Source organism: Streptopelia decaocto (genome assembly GCF_964273445.1).
Source record: "Streptopelia decaocto genome assembly, chromosome: 2".
Taxonomy (NCBI): domain Eukaryota; kingdom Metazoa; phylum Chordata; class Aves; order Columbiformes; family Columbidae; genus Streptopelia; species Streptopelia decaocto.
This window is the reverse complement of record NC_138655.1, coordinates 112,879,150-112,900,836: the sequence shown is the minus strand read 5'-3', so window position 1 is coordinate 112,900,836 and position 21,687 is coordinate 112,879,150. Positions and strand designations below refer to the sequence as shown.

The following is a 21,687-nucleotide window of genomic DNA, read 5'->3' as shown; positions in this document are numbered from 1 at the left end:
GTCTACTTGGCATGTACGGTGCTACAATCAAAGTGTCTGCTTTCATGCGCGGGCTTGCTGCTGCGCCTGGCGTCCCGCCACCCGGGGAACAGCTGCGGGGATGCGTGAAGCCCCATCACATCACCAACACCCGTGCCGGGCGAGTAGGCTAGAGGGGGAAACGGGCACTCCTCGGTGTCCGGGGCCAGGCACGACGTCTCCGCTGGCAGCTGACAGGAGAGGGGCCCGGGGAAAAAGGAGAAGGGGTTGCGGCGCCGAGGGGAAGTGGGAGGCGAGCATACCCGAGGGCGGGCGAGCGCCTGCGGCGGTGGCGGCGGGGAGGCGCCGGGCTGCCCCGGGAGGGCGGACCGGGGCGGGTTGTGGAGGTGTGACCGCTGGTGTGACCGTTCCCCGGCACCGCCCTCCCCGCCGGGTTCCCTCCTTTCATCCCAGCCGGGAGGCGGCGCGGAGAGACCGGGTGTGCGGTGCGGTGCGGTGGGGTGCGGTGCGGGCAGCCCCCGGCCCCAGCCGAGCCTCCGCGCTATGCCGGCCGCCGCGCCGCCCACGCTGCACCCCGCGGCGGGGTCCTGCTGCCCCTACGGCCACTGCGCGGGTGAGTGCCCCCTTCTCTCCATCCCCCGCTTCGGGGGCAGCCCCCGCGCCCCGTCACCGGCCCCTCTGCCTGGCAGGTGACCGGCTGAGGGGGTCCTTTTGGGAGGAGGGGAGTGAACCGGCAGCGCCGCACCCCGGCTGCGGGGCGTGCGAGGCGGATCCGGCGGCGGCGAAACTTCCTCCCCGAGACCTTGCGTGTCTGTGGGGTTGCGGTGACCGCCGTGGCGTGAGGGAGCGGGGGGAGCTCTCGGTGATGTTTGGGCTTGACATAGGAGCTTGAGAAGGACGGAGGAAGGGGCAATTCCTGCTTGGCGGTGGGACTGAGGGGGGACGGGGTCTTTAGGAAGGAAGGCAGGCTTTTGTAAAAGGGGATTCCCGAAGCTGCGAAGTTGGGGTGATCGTTCCACCGTGATTGAAAAATCAATTACTTGTATTTTTTATTAAAGCCGCCGCCCCGCCACGCTTTGTATCGTAGTGGAAACTAATGAAGCGGCTTCGTGTCCCAGCTTTTGGGAAGCAGAGCAAGAGGTTACAGCAACACGGAGATCAAGTCTCTGCTGCTTCCCACGGGGATGCTGGGTGGGGGTCAGGCGGTCTGTGCCCCCTTTCCCAGGCTGAGAGACCCCCCTCCTCAGCCGTGTCGAGGTATAAGAACAAGCTACGGAGTCTGAATGTGGAGTCAGTGTTTACTGTTCTGAAAGGCAGGCACGGTGTCAGCGGTACTGCAATAAAAATTGAAGATTGGAAGTAACTTGCACTCTTAATAGTCGGTGTGAGTATAGTTCATTTGGGATGAATGCTCATGGGCTGCTCAGAGAGCACTGAGGCTCTGCAAAAATAAAGTAAATAGCACGTGATGCAAAGATTTTAAGCTGTTGCACAATCATGTGTTAAAACATACCTGAAGGTTGTGAATTTTCCCTCAGCTGGGAAATGGCTACAGCTGGAGCTACGTGGGTTAACAGGCACAGGCTTAAAGGATAGGGAGGGAAGGGATGCTGTGATTCGGTAGCCAGTCCTCTCTGGGTAAAAATGCCAGTTGTGTCCTTGTGTAGTTATATTGGTTATGTTTGCTCCTATTTAATAACAGAACAGATATTTATAGGAAAGCTATTCCATAAGTTTTCACTGCACAGTGTTATTTTTTGCCCTCCTTAGGGGACATTCAGTACACAACATCATCAGGACTGGATGGGCTGCTGGTTTGAGCTAAAGGAACAGTTTTCAGTTTGTGAGACACTGTGTTTGGAAACAACCCCATAAACGCAAAACTTTTGTTACACTGTGTACTGAAAGGTTTCCTTTTTTAAAAACAAACAAACTCAACAGTATGAAATAATTCTGGATTCTTCCTCTGAGCATTTAGACTGCAACATATATTGTGTGAAAGGATGATCGAAGAGTATCACCAATACTGGCAGTTCATCATGCATGCTTTTGCTACTAGCTTTATATAGAAATGAAAATATATGTATATGCATGTTTGCATGCAAGTTTGTCTTCCCACCTCCTTGACTCCTTTTTCTTTAGCCTATCTTTTTCTTGCAGTTCTTGTGTTTTTACTCTAAATGCAGTTTTTACTCTTTGAAATGTTGAGAACAGCAGAGCGCTGAAACAGTTGGCAAGTGAACCCAAGCTTACAAAACATATTACAGCTACTTTACGTAGCAGAAGTGCAGTTATTATAGCAACTCTGTCAGGTTCTTCTCAAGAGGTGGCTGCATTTTATATCCCAGGAAGCCATCCTGCAGTTCTCTGAAAAAAATACTGGTCCTGCAGAGTTAGTCTCTTTCTTGTAGTGTAATGGATGTGGATCTCCTGACATGGCATGACTCTTACTACAAAAATTTTGTAGGATGTTAGGACACAATAGCTGAGAGCTAGCTTCTTATAAATCTCCGTCTGTGGTTCATTAGCCTGAATTGGTTAACTGGACTTAAACTGTCAGCAAAGATAAGGTAACTTGGTTTTAATGCAAGATATTGGCAACTGTTCAAGCCGTTGCATTTAAGCTGTGCTAAAGTTACTTTGTCTTTATTTTTATTTATTTATTTTTTAAATACTCAATTACCTTGAGCAAGTTAACCTGAGTTTTGAATGTATCTTCATCTGACAGTGTCACTATATGCTTTATATCCATCTGCACTCCTGCTTTTTCTAGTCATATTCTGCAGAGCTTCAGAATTTTTGCACCTGTGGGACTTTCAGCATGTGGTGGCTAAGGGAAGTTGTGTGGGATTCATTTCCCCATTTCTAAGATTACTTAGCTTAGTTTGTTTTCTGCAGAAACAGCTATAGGTTTGTAGAAATCAGGAAATCTGGTTGTCCTTCCTTCTTTTCTATCAGCTCTAGCACGAATTGAGTTGGTTTTTGTCTCTGCTTTTCCTCTGTTCCTTTGACTTGATGATTCCTAAACATTTAACAACATTTGACATCAGTGTTATATGTATTTTCTTGTAAATATAATTAGCATCAGAACATTATGGTCTGATCCAGATCTCACTGAAGGTAATGTGAATCTCTTAATTAACTTCAGTGCAACTTGGATCAAAGCTGCAAATGTAGTTGAAAGGGGTGCTATGTGACACTTCCTAACAGTATACTATTTTCCACGTTTTTCTCATTTTCAGGGCATGGGGTCTGTCCTTTTGGAGTGTTCACCAGGAAACAATGAAAAAAAGGAGTGAGAGCTGCTCCCTTGATTGGTTATAATGTAAATTTGGGGGTTTGGTAATGCAAATTGTTCATCTTATCTAGCAGTAATTTGCCTTCATTGCAGATGAAAGTCTGCACATTTACTATCTTCTCTCTGTTGCTAGTATAGTTTACTCAGTCTAATTATTGTAAGAATGCAAAACAATTATTTATGTCATTTATTCTTAGAAGAAGCTCTCATTAATCATTCTGAAAACACCATCTCCCACTCAATCAGTATTGCTAGCCTGCGCAGATACTCCAATTTTTCAGTTTTCTTGTCACCCCAAATAATGTAGTTAATGGAAATGCTGAGAAATGTCTGGTGCTGTGAAAATCCTGATCTTTCTGCTTGTCATCATGCTTTTAAGTCTGATTAGCACGGGCTTAGAGTTTTCCCTGAGAAAACCGTTTACTTTTATAAGTTCTGTGAAACAATTTATTTTGCAATGTAGACTGTAATATATGAGTCTGTTCTGAAAACATGGTTCTATAATAATGGGGTTGGAAATTCTACATTTATGTGCGAGCTAAACTCTTAGTTGTGCTAAATTTCCAAAAAACACTTTTGGGTAATTGCCCTTTTTGCAAACCAGATGGAGAATCAGACTCTGGCTGGATCTTTCCTTTAGTTATGCAACAAGGTTATCGGTAATAAAGGATATGGAAGCCTAATTAAACCCTCAGTGACACCTCTGCAAGCTCTCTTATTTTCACTGGGTTTGCTCAGTTGCAACTGATTAGTCATCAACTGGAGATTTAGGAAGCAATGCAAATAACATCTCCCCCAAGAAGAAACAGAATCCTGCTCCTTTGACTGAGGCAATGTTGGCTAACAGGATTAAAAGCAATGAAAGCTTATTTGGTATTGAAACATCAATAATTAATTTGAAATATATGGTAGTTCAGGAGTCAAGAGCATCAACATGAAAGTGAAACTCCCTGCACACAGAGCCTTGAGAAGCACACGGAGGGCTTTGCCAGATGGATGCTGGCAAATATTGCAGTTGTGTAAGATGTTTTTATTTCCCTCTGTCACTTCTGTCCCACTCCTGAAAGATTCTTGATGGAAGGTCCTGGACTGCAGAGCTCACTTCCCTGGTTACTGGGGCAGACCCTAAAGCTGTCAAACTGCAGAAAGCAGCCATGGCTGTTCCCAATAAAATACACAGCCTGTCATCTTTGAAAGAAATGAACTAAATGAGCAGTTTCATAATATTCTTTTTTTGGTTTTATGCAGGGTAGCAACTTAAACTGAGCCTCACACCTCCAAAGGCACTGATTCATTTCACGTGCAGTCTTACGTATCACTTAGTCTTTACAAATTATGCATCTGTATACTTCTTTAAAGGGCTTGCTTTATGCTCACTTTTAATTTGCTACCCTTAAAATGTCAGAAAGGAGATAATGAAAGTGGGGTTCTGCTCAAAAAAAAGAGAGTAAAAATGATGGCACTCGTGACTCATTGTCAGACTACTTGAAATTTTTACCTTCATCTGCTGCTCTGGGGGTGATTCAGCTCAGTTTAACACTAACACATGGTAATAGCCATCTGTGTTTGCTGTAAATATTTTATTTTTTAATTACAAATGGCTTGATTTAGAAAATCTTAAATGATGCAGTGGGGTGGCTGTGGGCCTGCAAGGGAAGAAGGTGAGCACCTGGGAAGGTAACTTTTGCCCAGCCACTGTTGCTGGGTGGGAAAAGGAGCATAACACTGAGAGAGCAAACCACGCTGCCCTGCAGCGGGCTAGACCCTGCTGCTCCATCCTGGGGGGGAGCTGGACAGGAGAGGGCTGGGGAAGGCTGCAAAGGGGCTCTGAACATTTAGTGAAGGAGAAGGGGGGTTGGAAGAAGAGGCAAGGAAGACCCCGAGTTTATCTTCTTTGAGGAGAAAGAAGGAAAGGTCCTGCTAAATGTCATTTATCACTTGTGGTTCTCATACAGTAAATATGGTCACATGTTGCTGTGTGCTGAGCCTCCTACATGCATTTCACTGTAGGATGGTACCCACAGTGGGGCTGGAGTGACACAGGCACTATGAGGAGAGACTGAGAGTGGGGTTTGTTCAGCCTGGAGAAGAAAAGGCTGAGAGGGAATCTTATCAATGCTTACAAATATCTCAAGAGTGGATGGCAAGAGGATGGGACCAGGCTTTTTTCAGTGGTGCCCAATGATAGGGTGAGGGGCAATGGGAACAGACTGAAGCACAGGAGATTCCATCTGAATATGAGGAGAAACTTCTTTACCTTGAGGGTGCCAGCGCACTGGAACAGGCTGCCCAGAGAGGTTGTGGAGTCTCCGCTGGAAACATTCAAAACCCTCCTGGACACATTCTTGCACAATCTGCTCTGGGTGAACCTGCTTTAGCAGGTGGGTTGGACTACATGATCTCCAGAGGTCCCTTCCAACCCAAACCATTCTGTGATCCATCCTCAGAATGGAAAAATCCAGAACTCATGTAGCCATAGCGAGGGATCCAATTCCCTCAGCTGAAGTCCAGCCATCTGTAAGGTTTTCACCCAGGGTGAACCTCCAGACAGTCCTTCCCATCTTAGGAACTCCTTTGCTACAAAATCTGCCTGCTTTTTAGCTGCTCTGGTACCCTTTGCCCTTGAGGATCTCCCATAAACTCAGAGATCTATGTCCCGAAACTGGCAGTGAAAAGGAAGTGAGTGAAATGGGCAGGGAGAAAGGAGCAGAGTCCCTTCATCTCTATTTCTGAAGTGAAAGATTGGGCAAGAATGAAAATGGGCATTTGTGGGACTGAAAGGTGTGGGGACCTGTAGTTTCCAGTTTGCATGTCATAATGGATGTTTATTTTATTATTAAAATAAAAAGCTTTCATTCTTAAAATAAAAAGCAGGTGCATTGAAGATATGGTGTATGATGCAAAGTTGTGAAGTCTTCTTGCCTGCCCTTAAGAGGGCAGGGATGGGTACAAGGGTGTGCATCTCCCATACCCTTGCTCTCTAGGAGTAGCCACTAAGGACGTTTTCTTTCCTCGCAGCTGACACTTTGGCACTCACTTAATGGGACCAGACATATTTGGCCGGGAGAAACTTTAGTTCTGTTGGTGACATGTGGGACAGAAGGAACCCAACTTGACATACAGCCGAGTTTGCAGGGCTGACAGTTAAAGGAAAAATAATATTGCATGCAAATTTAAACATGCTTGATGTGAAATTGTGAAAGGTAATGAACTCTGAATCCCCTCATACTGACTTTATAGGTTCTTTTAGGGCTAAGACTGTAAATTTATTTTTTTATTTCCTTTTTGTAGATGAGCCCAAATTAGTTTTTCTTTAGTGACATTAGAGTACTGCCTGAGCTACTGAGTGATTTTAGTTTTCTGCAGATTGGGTTACATTGGGTCAGGCACTGGTCTCCATTATACTAGTGCAAATTGGACACGGATGTGCTGGCATAAGAATGACTGGAAGTGCCCAATAGGGCAGCAGAAACAATCTTATAGAAATGAAACTGATTCTCTCTTTTTTTTTTTTTTTTTTTTTTTTAATTGTGATAGCATTAGAACTGTTCTTGAAAGATTCTAGCTGATAAATGGTATTTGTAACATTGAGCATAGATTTGTTTTTCATCTGCACCAGTAGCTGATGCAGATAAGAATTCATGCAAATGCCATGAGTTGTTTTTTTAATGGTATTGGATGAAATACACTTCAAGTCTTCTAAAAATACTTAGATTGTGCTTATTTTATTTGGTTTAGTAAACCATGGTTATTATTTCATGTGATTTACAGTAATATGTTATTGCATAGTGTATTTTGTAACTTCCTTACCATCAAATGCATTCTGAACACATATGATTTGTTTAATGTATTAAAAAATTTATTTCTACAAGGCCATGTACTTGTAATCTAGCATTATTCAGGTTACAAAGTCAAGCCTTCATGACTATTGATTAGCAGTGCTGTCCTTGCAACCTGTGTTCCTGTGCATTAAGATATAAACATTAATTACACTATCAGATGCTGCGTTTTCCCCTCCAGGGTCTCTGGCTCCATCAGTGCATATGATGGACAAAGCTTACCTAATGAGCGTCTACTTACTGTTTCCTCTGGCTGTTTGTGCCTTTCACTGCGTGCTTTTTGAACCCTGCTGCTAATACACGCTCATTAACTTGTGAGCTGTTCTGTCATGGTTATTGCTACAGCAACAAACATGGAGCAGTGTCTCTGTGATACCTGTAAAGAGAGGGCATGAACTGCAGTCAGTGGGAGTCGAGGTGCAAAAAATGAAGTCAAAAGTACTTCCATCTGGGGAAGAATGCAACTTGAAACACCTGGGTCCTGAATTTTGGGATGACTTAGCATTATCTATATGTTGTGTTTTTATTACCATGTGTCTGAAGTGCCTCTTCCAGTATATTCTCTTGCAGCTGTGAGCACTGAGCAGGTTTGTGGATCAGGTCGTGGGATACCACCAGAATGTACTCCTCTCTACAAAATCAAGATTAAATCATTTGCTTTGAAACTCTATGGAATTGGTTGAGAGAAAATCTGGTTCTTCAGGCCTGTGCTGCCATACACAGAGAAACTATTATTCTTCCTGTATTCTTTCACTACACACTTATCAGCTCTAATTACAGGGGTTAAGGTCTCTATGGGCAACAGCTTTTTTTCTTTTTTTATGGCACAGTCCTGATTCCACTGTGTCTGGAGGAGCATCCAGTGTACCTGGAGGAGACATAGGAAGAACTGTATGCACTTCTAAACTGTCTTGTATGCAAGGAGGAGGTGAATTAAAGTAACGCTGACAACTTTGTTTGTTTGTCCTGTCTTAATGATGACCTTGGTAATGTTCTCTTAATGTAGTCAGCTGTTTCTGTGCATGTGGTTTTTCCTGTTCTTTAAAAAAAAAAAAAAAAGCAAGTTGGACTGTTATAATATGGTGAGTGACAACAAAAGCAGGTGGATGTCCTTGATGAAGAACTTCAAAGGAACAGACCACGTGAGGACAGTTCTGTTGCTGGCTCCTGGTCCCATCCCTTTGCCTAAGCTCAGCATCCAACCCGTTCTTATTCTCACCCTCACATTTTAATGCTTCCCTGTTACAGTCTTCATCTGCTTCCACTGTGTCAGCAAAGTTCATAGAAATTGCCATCAGCCGGTATCAAAGTTCATAGGAATTGTTGTCAGACAGTGTCTGTAGTCCTCTTACAACTTCTTTTCTCTGCTCCTGGTCCAGTTCTTCACTAGGTTTCCTTTTTCAGTTCCAGTGTCTGGCTCTGCTCATGCAGGCTGGCTTCTGGACAGTCACACCCCTTCCAGTTCCCTTTCCTATTCCTAGCCTTCTTCTTCTCTCCCTTCAAGTTTCAGCTCCCTCTCCCAGCTCCTACTGCATTGCGTCTCTCCTTGGCATTTCCCCAATCAACTTCCATTTTTAATCCCTTTGCTGTACCCCATTTTATAAGAAATTTCTAATCCTGTCTCTTTGCTGGGCCAATTTGTCTTCCACAATGCATGGGAGGACAGTGATCCCCTTCTCCCTCATCCTGTTTTTCTGTCTCTGAACATGTTTGTCTGTAGTAGTGGTTTACTTTTTTAGTAAAGTCCCTGTGCTCCATGTTTTTCTTCCAGTTTCCCTTCTGACAAGACATTTCTAGTCTCCTCGGTTTGCCTTATTGACTCTCAGTCTGGCTGTGGGAAGTCCAGCCACCTTTACTCAATCTCAAACTTTTGATTCAACTGTTCAACTTCTGCTTTTTCTTATTAACATTACTGTCTTGGCCTCATAGCTGGTGGGGTTTTTGAAAGCAGGCAGACACTGACCTCCCATGGAAATGGCTTGTATAATACCTCTGAATGCCCAGTTTTCAGATGTTCCTTTCCTTTGTGATCTGCTCTGTCTGCTTTTGTCTGAACTGAATACCTGCTGCACAGAGAAGTGCCATGGAATCACCAAGAGGACTGTTGTCTCAGTTCTGGTGTTTGATGCTCCTGGATCAGTTACTAAAGTGGCTGATCCAGTGGAAAAGACATTTTTCAAGCTTAGCTTGAAGCACGCTGTGGTCCTCAAGGTCCACCGTACCACTGAGCTGTGTGAGCCTTTGAAACTTGCGTAGGTTCGAACCACCTGGGACTGTCCTGCAATGTTTGACACTGTCTTGCTCCAGTCCTTGTGAAATTTTACTGCGTGACTGCCTTTTCGTTGTTGCTGAAATAACTGCCAGTCCTGACTCAAACAAATTCTCTGCCCTAAGGTGATGTAAAGAGTAGGGAGGGGAGGAAAAGGAAAGAGAAGGTGCTACAACTATGGCTCTTTAGAGAAAAATTCTGCGGTAGTGTTTCCAACAGCAGGGCTGTAAATAATGCCCATGTAAAATTTACTTGCTGTAAAAGGATGCCTGTGATCATATTTTGTTTCCATGTAACTAATTTAGTACATTGAGAGTCGTCATACCGCTGCTTCGGTTTTGGGCACCAACAGTGTGTGCTAGCCCCGACAGTTGCAACATTTAATAATTTACAGCAAGAAGAGGAGATCAGGATGGCATACTTCTGGAGGCAACTGCTGATGCACACTGGTAACCTGTGTGAAACACGTACTTGGCTGCTCTGGGTTAAAGTCCAGAGACATTCTTCACCCTCAAGTACTTTAAGATACCTGTTGATACTTAGACATGAATGAAATGGTTTGGGTTCCAATTAAGATTAAATTTTTACTCTGTGATCTTTGTTTTGCATGTTCTCAGCAGGAATTGCGGCGCTTATGGAGAAAACAGACATTTCTGTCCCTTCACATTTGAAACAATATTTTGGTTATGCTATATTGGGATCAATACATCAAAACAACTCCCAGATACACAGTTTTTGTCATGTGCAACTTGACTGCTAATTTTGCTAATGTTTCGGGGAGTTTTCATGGTTGCTTTTGTAAGTGAAGGCTTTCATGTTGATCCAAGGTCTTCTGAAGAAATTGCAAGGCTTAAATAACACCGTTTTGTTCACAGAAAGCAAATCCATAACTAGATCTTATTGCAGTGTTGCTTTCTGTTTTAAATTGTGCTGTAATACTCCTTGTAAAAATTTAATTCCACTGTAGCCTGTGACTTGATAACAGAATTAGCTGCTGGGTGAACCATTCAGTTAATTACTGGAACTGTGATCTCAAGCAGGAGAGCCAAGAAGGAATACCAGATGAGTGGAAATATTTTAATCAATGAACAAAAACCTAGAGACTGGTCAAGGGAAGGGATAAGTTTTGAAGGGCAAATGGCAGCCGTATGTTTTTAATTGCAAGAATAGGTGACCTCTGGCAAACCCCATTACTGTTGTAGGGGGTGTAGCCAGGCAATTCCTTAAGATCTAGATTGGCTGAAGCACTGTATACACACTTTATTCAGAACTTAAGTCTTTTAAATGAACACTGTTTTACTCCAAGCCCAGAATATGAGCCAAAATCCTACAAGGAAAGGTCTTCTAGAGGAGTTTTTGTGGTTTCCTTCCCCTCAGTGGGATTGACTGGGACTATCACAAGTGGTTTGTGAGTTGGATTTTGAAAATGAACCACAAAAGCTGCCCTCCCTTTAACAACCTTTTTCTCTCCAGGGAGCACTTGTGCTCTGTTCAGTAGGTGCTGAACTTCTCCTTCCTTCTACCTGTTTGAGCCCCCAGATACATGTTTGTCCCATCTTCCCTGCTTCTCTAGGGAGTTGGTGTGATTGTTTACCCTACAAGACCATCATTTCTTCATCATAGAACAGAATCATAGAATCGTTTCACTTGAAAGAGACCCTCAGGATTATCAAGTCCAACCATAACCTAACCTAACTCTAGTACTAAACCATGTCCCTAAGAACATCGTCTAAATGCCTTTTAAACACCTCCAGGGATGGTCACTCTACCACTTCCCTGGGCAGCCTCTTCCAATGCCTGACAACCCTTTCCGTGAAGAATTTTTTCCTAATATCCATTCTGAACCTCCCCTGGTGCAACTTGAGGCCATTTCCTCTTGTCCTATCACTTGCTACTTGGGAGAAGAGACCAACACCCTCCATGCTACAACCTCCTTTCAGGTAGTTGTAGAGAGTGATAAGGTCTCCCCTCAGCCTCCTTTTCTCCAGGCTGAACAGCCCCAGTTCTCTCAGCTGCTCCTCATCAGACTTGTGCTCCAGACCCCTCACCAGCTTCGTCACCCTCCTCTGCACTCTCTCCAGCACCTCAATGTCCTTCTTCTGATGTGGGGCCTGAAACTGAACGCAGTGTTCCAAGTGGGGCCTCACCAGTGCTGAGTACAGTGGCACAATCACTTCTTTAGTCCTGCTGGCCACACTATTCCTGATACAAGCCAGGATGCTGTTGGCCTTTTTGGCCACCTGGGCACACTGCTGGCTCATATTCAGCTGGCTTTCAATCAATACCCCCAGATCCCTCTCTGCCAGGCAGCTTTCCAGCTACTCTTACCCAAGTCTGTAGAGCTGCCTGGGGTTGTTGTGACCCAAGTGCAGGACCCAGCACTTGGCCTCGTTGCACCTCATACAATTGGCCTCAGCCCAATGGTCCAGATCCCTCTGTATGGCCATCCTACCCTCCAGCAGATCAACACTCCCACCCAGTTTGGTGTCATCTGCAAACTTACTGAGGGTGCACTCAATCCCCTCATCCAGATCATTGATAAAGAGATTAAACAGAACTGGCCCTAATACTGAGCCCTGGGGAACACTGCTCGTGACCGGCCGCCAACTGAATTTGGCTCCGTTCACCACAACTGTTTGGGCCAAGCCATCCAGCCAGTTCTTTATCCATCGAAGAGTACACCCATCCAGACCATCATCTGGAGCTCTGTATCGCTCTGCGAGTCCTGGTTTTCTTTTCTCTGTGCCCATGTATTCAGCCTGGGTGGCACATGTGGTGTCCTTGGCCAGCTGTGCTGCTGTACCCCTGCCCTTCCTTAGCAGCCTCCTCGACCGTGCTGCTTCCATACAGTCTTCTGCCCTCTTAATCTTTTGCATCATCCTATAGATTGACACTTGCTGGTACACAAGCATGTGAGCAACCTGATCTAGTTGAAGATGTCCCTGCTCATTGCAAGGGGGTTGGACTAGATAACCTTTAAAGGTACCTTCCAACCTAAATGGTTCTGTGATTCTAGATATAGATAGATGCTAAAAATAGACAGATACATACAATTATAAGAAATACGGATATTTGATAACCATTAGCTCTCGGGGAAAAAAAAAAATTTTATTTCTGATATATAATTTGCCAGTACTCAGACTCATTGAAGTGTGTTTTTGATCCCACGTCCCTCTTCCTCCTTCTCCCACTTGTATATAAATATGGAAACAAGACTTTGAAGTGATATAAATTGTAGCTATGGGATTTGTGTATGTGTGTGACCTTTGGAGGCTTTCTAGAAATGCTTGTTACTGCTTTAAGTATATGCAATCCTGACAGATTGAGGCTTACATCATGCGTGCCAATTAAAATAACTATAGCATAACTGCAAAATAACAGAAATTATGACTGAAAAAGTTGTAACAGGCAACCAAAATTGATTTTTTATTTTGTGTAATACATAGTCATTGTGACCACAAACTTGACAAAATTTGACACTTCTACTTTTGTCAGAAGACATTAGGAGATTCCTTTATGCGTTGATTTAAGCATTCATGTAACTTCCTTCTATATCTTAGAAGAATATGAGTATATGTTAACTTCTGTTTTGTGTCAAACTGTTTTTGGCTAGAAATTAAGCCAATTTTAAAAGCACATTCTTGCATTGTTCTTAATAATTACATAGAACCACTCTTTTCCCATTAGTTACAGAATTAAAAAATAAACTTGGTTTCTGTTTAAAGCTTAGCCAATTTAGTGAAGAAAGGAAACATGATTGATGTTTGTGTAATTCAAACAATCAACAGTGCAGCCAGGCACTTAAAATTAATGGTTTGTAGAAAGGTGTGATAATAGCAGCATAGCTGGGAGAAACATAATCTGTGGGAAAAGTAATTATTAGCGTAGCATTGTTTTTATGTTGTACTAAGATTATAAGCAGTAAAGATGTCACAGACTGTTCCCATAAGCAAGGTAATGCTTTGATGACAGTGGATATGCAAGACTCTGGAAATGTTGATTAAATTCAGAGCTTTGGCAGTTCCTGGTAACCAACATGTTCTGAAGTTGATTTAGATTTCAGGAAACTATTATTACATCTGAATTTTTTTTCCCCCCATTCAGAGTAGGCTTTATTCTGGGTGGAATGTAAATATCTGATTGCTGAAAAATTGCTAGCACATATGTAGTTGTCTTTTGATAACAAGAGATCATCCTTAAAAAGCAGAATGAAGACAGAAATAACTTGTGCAACCACCAAGCATTAGTCACTCGTGGCTCTTATATAATGCTTACGTCTTCCATCAGTATGCTGGCAGCTGGGCTTCTTTGTGATATTTACTTGGAGAAGAAGTGTCTATCTAATTTGGCAGAGGAAGAAAATGAAGCCAAGATGTAAGAGATGTGCTGGGGAGCACACAGGGCTTATAGCTGGCGAGAGTATTAAGAAGTGTCCATCCTTGTGCGTGGAACGAAGGCAGCAGCAAAGTGGGGGTTCGTAGCAGTGTCTTTGTATGGGCTTTCCCCACTCAACCCCTGGTCATTTGGATCTGCTATTTTTGAGGCAGAGGGAGTAAAACGTTCCAACAGTTGCTGTAGTTTTCCCTATTGTTTGTAATTCTAGGTGAGGAGGCGTATTTCCTCTTTACTCTATTATGCCTTGATGAAAAGGACAAATAAAAATACATAGCTTGAAGTACAAAAAATGGCTTTTCAGCAGTTGAAAACCAAAATGTAGGAGGCTTAAGCTTGCCGGAACCCTTGAACACACGTGTGTTAACCCTCGCACCAAGAGAAATACTCATATGCACAGATTTTCCTTTGTGGATTTGCACGCTGCACTGACTATGTAATCGTAGTAATATATAAAAATGAGTGGCATTCTCTGGGAGATAAGCCATTTGTGTATGGAAGTTTCCTTGTAATGGTTCAGTAATCATTCTGGCTGCTTGATCCTGTTAGATGGTACATGTTGAATGTTTGTTCTCAACTAAACCACAAGACTTTTAAATGGAATTGGAAGCACTCTGTGATCTCATTCTGAAAGTTCATTTCTTGAGGCTGAAAAGAATTGAATTGTAATCAAGTTTTCATCTGAAATACAAGAAACTGGAGTACTTTAAGGGGACATTTTTATTCTTAGCTTATTGTTGTGTTTATGTTACAGCTTGGCTTGTCCATAACCACGTATTATGTTTTCAATTCTTCCTTTTTAGATTACAGATAAAGGATGGTGCTGTTTTCTTGTTGGTCAGTGTTCTAAGATGAAATATTGTACATAAAATTATTCGTGTCCTTAAAAGATATTCAGGAGTTTGTGCAATTTTTACATAATTAAAAAAAAAAAAAAAAAAAAAATCAAACCAAAATGTCAGAAAACTAAGATGACCTTTCTTTAAGGGAAAAAATTAACTTACGTTACTATTACATGTACTATAAAATTGCTGTGAAATTATAGCAAGTAATACTTTTTAAAAAGAATCTCATTTACTCAATTTGTTGTAGAAATCTAGAAACTAAATGTATGGTCCAGGAAAAGTGAAGATAATTATTTATAAGAATATAAGGTTGCATACACATAGCTATCTCTAGGATTTTTAAACCAGAAGTAATTAATTTCTTTTACTTTATGCAATGTAATTGTGGAACTTGCTGTCACAGGGTTTACAGAGGCCAAAATTGTAATTGGGTTCAGAAAGGAACTGAGTGAGTTCATGGTAGGTGGATTCATAAGAGGATACTAAAAAATCTGGATGCAGTCCTGGCACAAGTAACCTCATTTTATTAAGATTTCTGGGAGATGGGAGGATTTAGGAGAAAGATCTATTTGTTTTCAATATTATTATTTTTTAATAGCATTTCTCTGTCACAAGGTGCATTTACATTTTCTCAGAATCTTGAAAATGGTTGTAGTTGCATGTATGTGGAGTTATTCCTTAGTGTCAGTTAAAGTTTTTTATGAGCATTGAAGGCACCTACCCTTACTCTCTGAGGTCACATACACTGATATGTAGAAAACTATTAGACAAAAAGATGTGATGATGCAAAATAAATAATCTGCCTGCTTTTTGTTTACGTTAGGGCGCCGAGGCTTCTTTGACCATTCGTCACACAACGGAAGCTCAAAAGTAAGAGAGAGGAAACTACATGGGACTTGTCCTCCTGTTGGTCGTGGAAATTCTGGAAAACCTTGTTCGAGTGAAAGCAGTCATAGGCCCCCATGTTTTAACGCCCGCAATGGTTTTCACACAATACATTCAGAGCACAGTCCTGTGAAGCCGAGGATTATTACAGTGGTGAAACCTGGTGGACACACACTCAGAAGGATAACCTTGCTTCTCAACAGGAGATCGGTCCAGACCTTTGAACAGCTGCTGGCTGACATTTCAGAAGCTCTGGGTTTTCCACGCTGGAAGAATGACCGTGTGAGAAAGCTTTACAATCTGAGAGGCAGAGAAATCCGAAGCGTTTCTGACTTCTTCAGGGAAGGTGATGCGTTCATAGCTATGGGGAGGGAGCCCCTTACTTTGAAAAACCTGGAAGTGGTGTTACAAGAACTTTATCCTGAAAATCCTTATGCTGCCTGTGCTGCTATTCAGCAGAATGAGGGGAAGTCCCAAAAACTGAAGAGCAGGCTGTATGACAAGGCTTTGATAGTGGACAGTGGCTTTGATGAGACAGAAATTGCCAAGAGCTGCAGTGATGGCATGTCTCCAAAACTGGTAACTGGACATGAGGGGAAAAGTCAAGCCAAGACAAAGCAAGAGGAAAAAATGAGAACCAAAAAAAAGTGGACTAGAGGGAGCCGGGATGGTGAACATGGAATAAAGCCTTCTAGAAAAACCCAAGAAAGTGAGAGGTACCTTAACCATGAACGAAGTTCTGAGGAGGGATTAGGAGGGAGTTTAGAGGAGTTGGTGAGGTGTGAGAAGTGTGAACAGGAAAGGCAGGCCAGACAAAAGTTGCAAAGGGAAAGGCAGGCTGAGGCCTCATTTGAGAACAGAGACCTGAACACAGGTGCATGTCAGAGGTACCAGATAGAAAGAAATGCAAAAATCAGGAATTGCCGAAAATCTTCAGAGGCTTGTCTGGAAGGTGAGGAAGTTGGTTGGAAAGATAATGGCTGTAGGAGGATGTGGAAGCCCCTGCCTAGGAATGATAATGAAGGGCTGGAGAAGCAAAAAAGGAGCATCGAGAAGGAAAGGGATGTGGAGAAACGTGAAAACCATGGGAAGGAAGTAGTGAAAATCAAGAAGAATACTGTAGAAGGGCTGCAGCTAACTCATGAAGTGAGGGAAGAGAATGGAAGTAGCTGTGTAATGAACCAAAGTGGTTGGCTAAAGAAAGACTCTGCAAGGGATGCTGAGAGACCATCGAAGACGTATAGAGAGGGCAGAGAGGGACAAAGGGCTAAAGAGGAGGGTGCTAGAGGAGAGGGGAATATTGCACATAGAGAGAGTGACATGACACGACGAGAAAAAATGGGGGAGCGCAGAGTCAATAAAGAAGAAAACAAGGCTCAGGGATTGGAAAACGCAAGCCGGAGACATGCCATTAAAAGCAGAACTGATGTGGAAAAGCACTATGAGATTGGCAGAACTATTGGGGATGGGAACTTTGCAGTGGTGAAGGAATGTCGCCACTGTGACTCCAATCAGATCTATGCCATGAAAATTGTTGACAAATCCAAGCTGAAAGGGAAAGAGGACATGATGGAAAGTGAAATTCTGATCATTAGGAGTCTCTCTCATCCCAACATAGTAAGCTTAATTGAAGTGTATGAGACAGAAGCTGAGATCTACCTAATCCTGGAGTATGTCCCAGGAGGGGACTTGTTTGATGCAATCATAGAAAGTGTGAAGTTCACGGAGCATGATGCTGCTGTCATGATCACTGACCTGTGTGAAGCACTGGTTTATATTCACAGCAAGAACATTGTCCATAGGGACCTCAAACCAGAGAATCTTTTGGTAGGTATTTGCAAACATACTGCGTATGTACATGAGTTGAATTTATTTTTCTTTTAGTTATGAATATTTGAATATTTTTAAGCAAATACTGTGCAGAGATAATGCACTGTGGTAGAACTGTTTGGAAAAAATAGGTACAATGGCTGTGCATTACAGATAGTAGTGCTTGCAGATAGAAATTCAAATAAAAATGACCTGGCTTTCAGGGGTAGTGAGCCTTTGTATTTTTCTGGAAAATGGGCTGTAACTTGTCATCTGACTTCCAGGTGTGCAAGGATGATTTTTTTTTTTTTTGCATGAAGCATGCACTGAATCATAAGGCATCTTCCGTGCAGACCAAAAGTTACCCAAATTGCTAATTTAGCTTATTTATTTGGTGGACTTTTTGTCACACATCCCACAGACCACTGCACTAGTCCTCTACTGTAGTGATTTCTATCTTGTGACAATTTATTTTCTTAGGAGCCAAAGTACAATGCAGTTGATTGAAATAATCTGACAGTAAAATGTGAGTGTTTTGCTGAAATACAGCACTGAAGTCAACTCAGATAGTAACTTCACGCCAAAAAGTTTCTTTTTTTTCAATAGATTTCTCAGGCTACATTCTTTGCATCCAACACTGAAGTCAACAGAGTTACTCACATGTGTGAATACGCACAGAAATGTTTGCAGTATTCACACTTGACAAGACACCCATTGTAGAACAGCAACAGTTAGCAATGCTTCCTTGCTAATTGTGTTAGTGTCTTCTATTAGAATTCCAAATTTCCTGATACCAAATATTTGCCAGTCTCTTAAGAAATCAAATTTGATCTGCTGGTGGAAGGTCATACTTAGCCAGGAAAAAAAAAAAAAAAAGAGGCAATAGATTATTTAGTCCTATATGCCATTCAGTTCTTTAAGGGAATTAATTTTTAGTATAAATCAGTGTGAATATCTGGAGAAAAGCAACAGTGTTGCCTGTATGACAGGCAGAGATTGAACAAGGCTGGGCCTGAAAGGTTTGCTCTCAAGCCTTTTGACTAACCAGTAGCATCTACATGAAGTCCTGCCGTGTATCCTGCTTAGTCTGATGAAATTCCTTGGCATATGTGTAAATAAAAGACAGTGAGTGAAAGTGGCTGGTTTGAAGGAAGAAATTTGCATCTGAGTCCTACCTTCATGCCTTGTTTTGCCATTAGAACAAAACGTCACTTAGAATTGCAGGGCTTTTTCCAGAAGCGAATTTTCCATTTCGAACCGGGCTTTACTCCTTCCTCTTTTCTGAAAATAAGCTAGTGCACCTGAAACACCTGAGACCAGATGCTTCATTTCTCTCTACAATATGTAATCATCACAGTGATGCAGGTAAGTGAAGAGAGGCACTATACAGGTCTGTTCTGGTTGTTTTCACATTTAGTTCACAGCACTGCAGAACAGAGATTGCTGGGCAGTGGCAAAGTTGTGTAGCACTGAAATAATCACATTGCCTGTTTTGATAGTCAGAAGATATTTTTAAAGGATAGAGTGGCCCTCAGCCTGTATGTATTTTGTCATATGAGAGAGAACAGTGCTACCAAAACTCTGTGGGAAAGAAAATTGTGCCTGTTCCAGTTTCACCTTGCTGCTAATTGGCTGTGAACACCTGTATTAGATACCATTTACATACAGCATCCTTTTGAAAAGTCAGTCTGTTCAACAAGCCAAATGATTTTATAAGCTCTTGATAGTGTTGGATAGCTCATGTTGCTATCTAATAAGCATCCCTATAACTATAGGCCATTTAACCAAGATTCTGGCTTTTCTGACTTTTAATGTGCTGCCTCTAACCCCTTGGAGTGCTTGGAGCAGTAGCAGCAGAGTAGGGCAAATTTCATGAATTTATCTGCTGTTGGTGGGTCAGGGACTGGGGGCAGCCTTCTGGAGAGGAAGCACATTGCTGGAAAGGCTGGCATCTTGCAGGGATGTCCTTGGTTGTGGCATACCTCTTGTTGCACTTCTGATTCCTACACTATGGATGTTTAAGTCTGAATTGGTCCCTCTTGACTTTCTTCATACACAGAGGACACAAATAGGTTTGTACTTTTGGGATGTTGACTTGTTTGTGCTACTTTGGGGTCTTCTTTTGGTCAGGTGCATCTTGTCCTTCATTTTTGTCAACTATTTTTCCTTAACCGTTTCCAGCAAGTGGGAAATGGAAAAGATCCTTGGTCTCTTTTACTAAGGAAATGTGTTTAGCTACTGTACATCTACTTTGTGTGAGAATGTAACACTATTCCTTATGACTTTTGAACATACTGGCTAATTTCCATGAGAGCTGACGGAGAAGCAGTGAACTGGGAAAAAAGTTTCTGTAAGTTTCAGGAAAATAAGTAGCTGGGGAAAGAAGGAAAACCCTTTCTGTCCCTACAGAGGAAAAGATGGAAATACACTCTGATGTGTAGTAAATTGTAAAATTATTGACACGAGGAAGAGATGGAAACCTAGTTTAATTATTAGTTCACTGCATGACTGTTCCTCATATGGAACTGTCCTCTAGTTATAAACTTCTGTAGGAGTCTGCCATTACCTTTCTTTTTATTTTTCCCCTCCCTCTTTTACTACTGCGTGTGCCCACAATGACCAGACTCCTTGCAGCGCAGCTGTGAGGCAGGAGGGTGGTGACACGTGCTACAAAAACAAAATCTGCTTGACAGCTGATGTGAAGACAGGTGCTCTGACTCCCTCCCATCTGTTAACACAATCACCTGATTCAGGACTAGGTGTTCAGCAATAAAACCTTTGCTACACCATATGGTATATTTGGTCCCACAAAAGAAACCAGTCATTTATTTAATGCTGCCTGGAGGAGCAGAGTTTGCTGGCACAGTTTTTAGCTAAGGGACAGTTTAATTCTACAGGTGCTAGCATTTCTTGACTTGTGGGTCAGAAATTAATTTCAAAATGTAGTGGTTTTTTTTTCCAAGTCAGAGCTGCAAGAGATCGAAAGTCACATCCTTGCCTGCTTTTCTGGGGGGCTGGCTTCTATTAGTGGTTATAAACTCATTTCCTTGTATACTTCTCAAATGTGCTAATGTGGTAATTGTTTAACACTCACCTTCATAGATAATAGAAGAGTTATAGCTTTTTATGCATTTGAATTTTTTTCTTCCCCCCCCCCGCCTCAAGTTTTTATATATGTATGAGAAGTTCAAGTGTTGCTTTTCTTTAATTTAATTTTGCTTTTATGACAGTATTTACATATACACAAAGCGCTGTCAGAGGTTTTCAAGTACGTTTGGGTTAAAATCCTGTTTAACCTGTCAAGAGCTTTCAGTACGATGAACCTACACAGGGAATTTTCTGTAAGATTTTTTCATAGCGATTCTTCTAGTTAGAAACAAGGGATGTCTGAAACTCAAATGTGTAAGCAGTGCTTTTTGTTTAACTCTTTTTAATATACAAAATGTCCAATGGTCTAGCTTGCTTTTGTGACGTCTAGATGAAGAATCTCTGCTACTGTATATATGTGCATGCAGAGGAATATTAATGCTATAAATAATCTTCTTAATCACCCTGATGGATTTCATAAAGTAGATATGAAAACGAACAAGGACATGAAGAGCTGAGAGTCATCAACAGACAGGAGAAAAGGAAATGATCAATTAATCCCTTTATTGAAGAGGCTCTTGGCTTTTCAATAGTGTATTATAATCTCCTGCATGTATGGCTGGGATAGCTAGAAGTCCTCAGACAATACTATCTTGCTCTGCTGGATTTGACAGTAGTGAGCAATTCTGACTGCCTTTAGTCCAAGACTAACAGATACTGGCTTCCCTTGCTGTTGAGGGATACAAGTAGTTGTGCTGCATAAATTGTTTTTTCTATAGAAATCGTACTGCATACTGGTCTTCCGTTTCTCAGTTAGCTCTATAGGCAGGTAAGACAGGGCAACATTTTAAAATGGACCTTTGGAACCATTTGTTGTAGTTTTGAATGCAGAGGCAGTAGTAGCTGTTTCTTGGGTGTCACAGTAAGGCTAGTATGTTCATCTTATGTTACCATTTTTGCTTTGTTCTCACTATTTCACAGGGCAGCTACTGTAGATGTCAGAGGCTAGAATTCTCTTGAGCAGGTTGCACTTTTCTCTGATACTGCTATGAATAAGTCTGGCCTCAGGAAGGAGTAAAAGCAACCTGAGAAGCTTTTGTTTCTACAGTGAAGCATATTTGCATGCTCAAGGTGATGCCAGGTGATGGAAGGGCAGACTGGAGAGTAACAAAGCTGGGGATGAAGGGAATGCTCACCCTTTTGAGTTGTTCTGAGCATAGTGTTACTGAAGATGCTGAGGTTTTTCAGGCGTGCTGACAGGTTACATGCTGTCTTTGAAATGAT

The 21,687-nt window shown here is 42.3% G+C and overlaps 1 protein-coding gene across 2 annotated transcripts in view; it reads left to right on the top strand.

The window, feature by feature from the left end:
• Window positions 1-438: 438 nt before the first annotated feature.
• The window catches only part of DCLK3 (doublecortin like kinase 3), a 28,563-nt gene continuing 7,314 nt past the window's right edge, over window positions 439-21,687 (top strand). For both annotated transcript variants that reach the window (XM_082045473.1, XM_082045474.1), the window contains exons 1-2: window positions 439-592; window positions 15,446-17,334. In XM_082045473.1, the coding sequence (XP_081901599.1) occupies window positions 523-592; window positions 15,446-17,334 (1,959 nt within the window). In that variant the 5' untranslated portion in view covers window positions 439-522. The remainder of the gene's footprint in view (window positions 593-15,445; window positions 17,335-21,687) is intronic.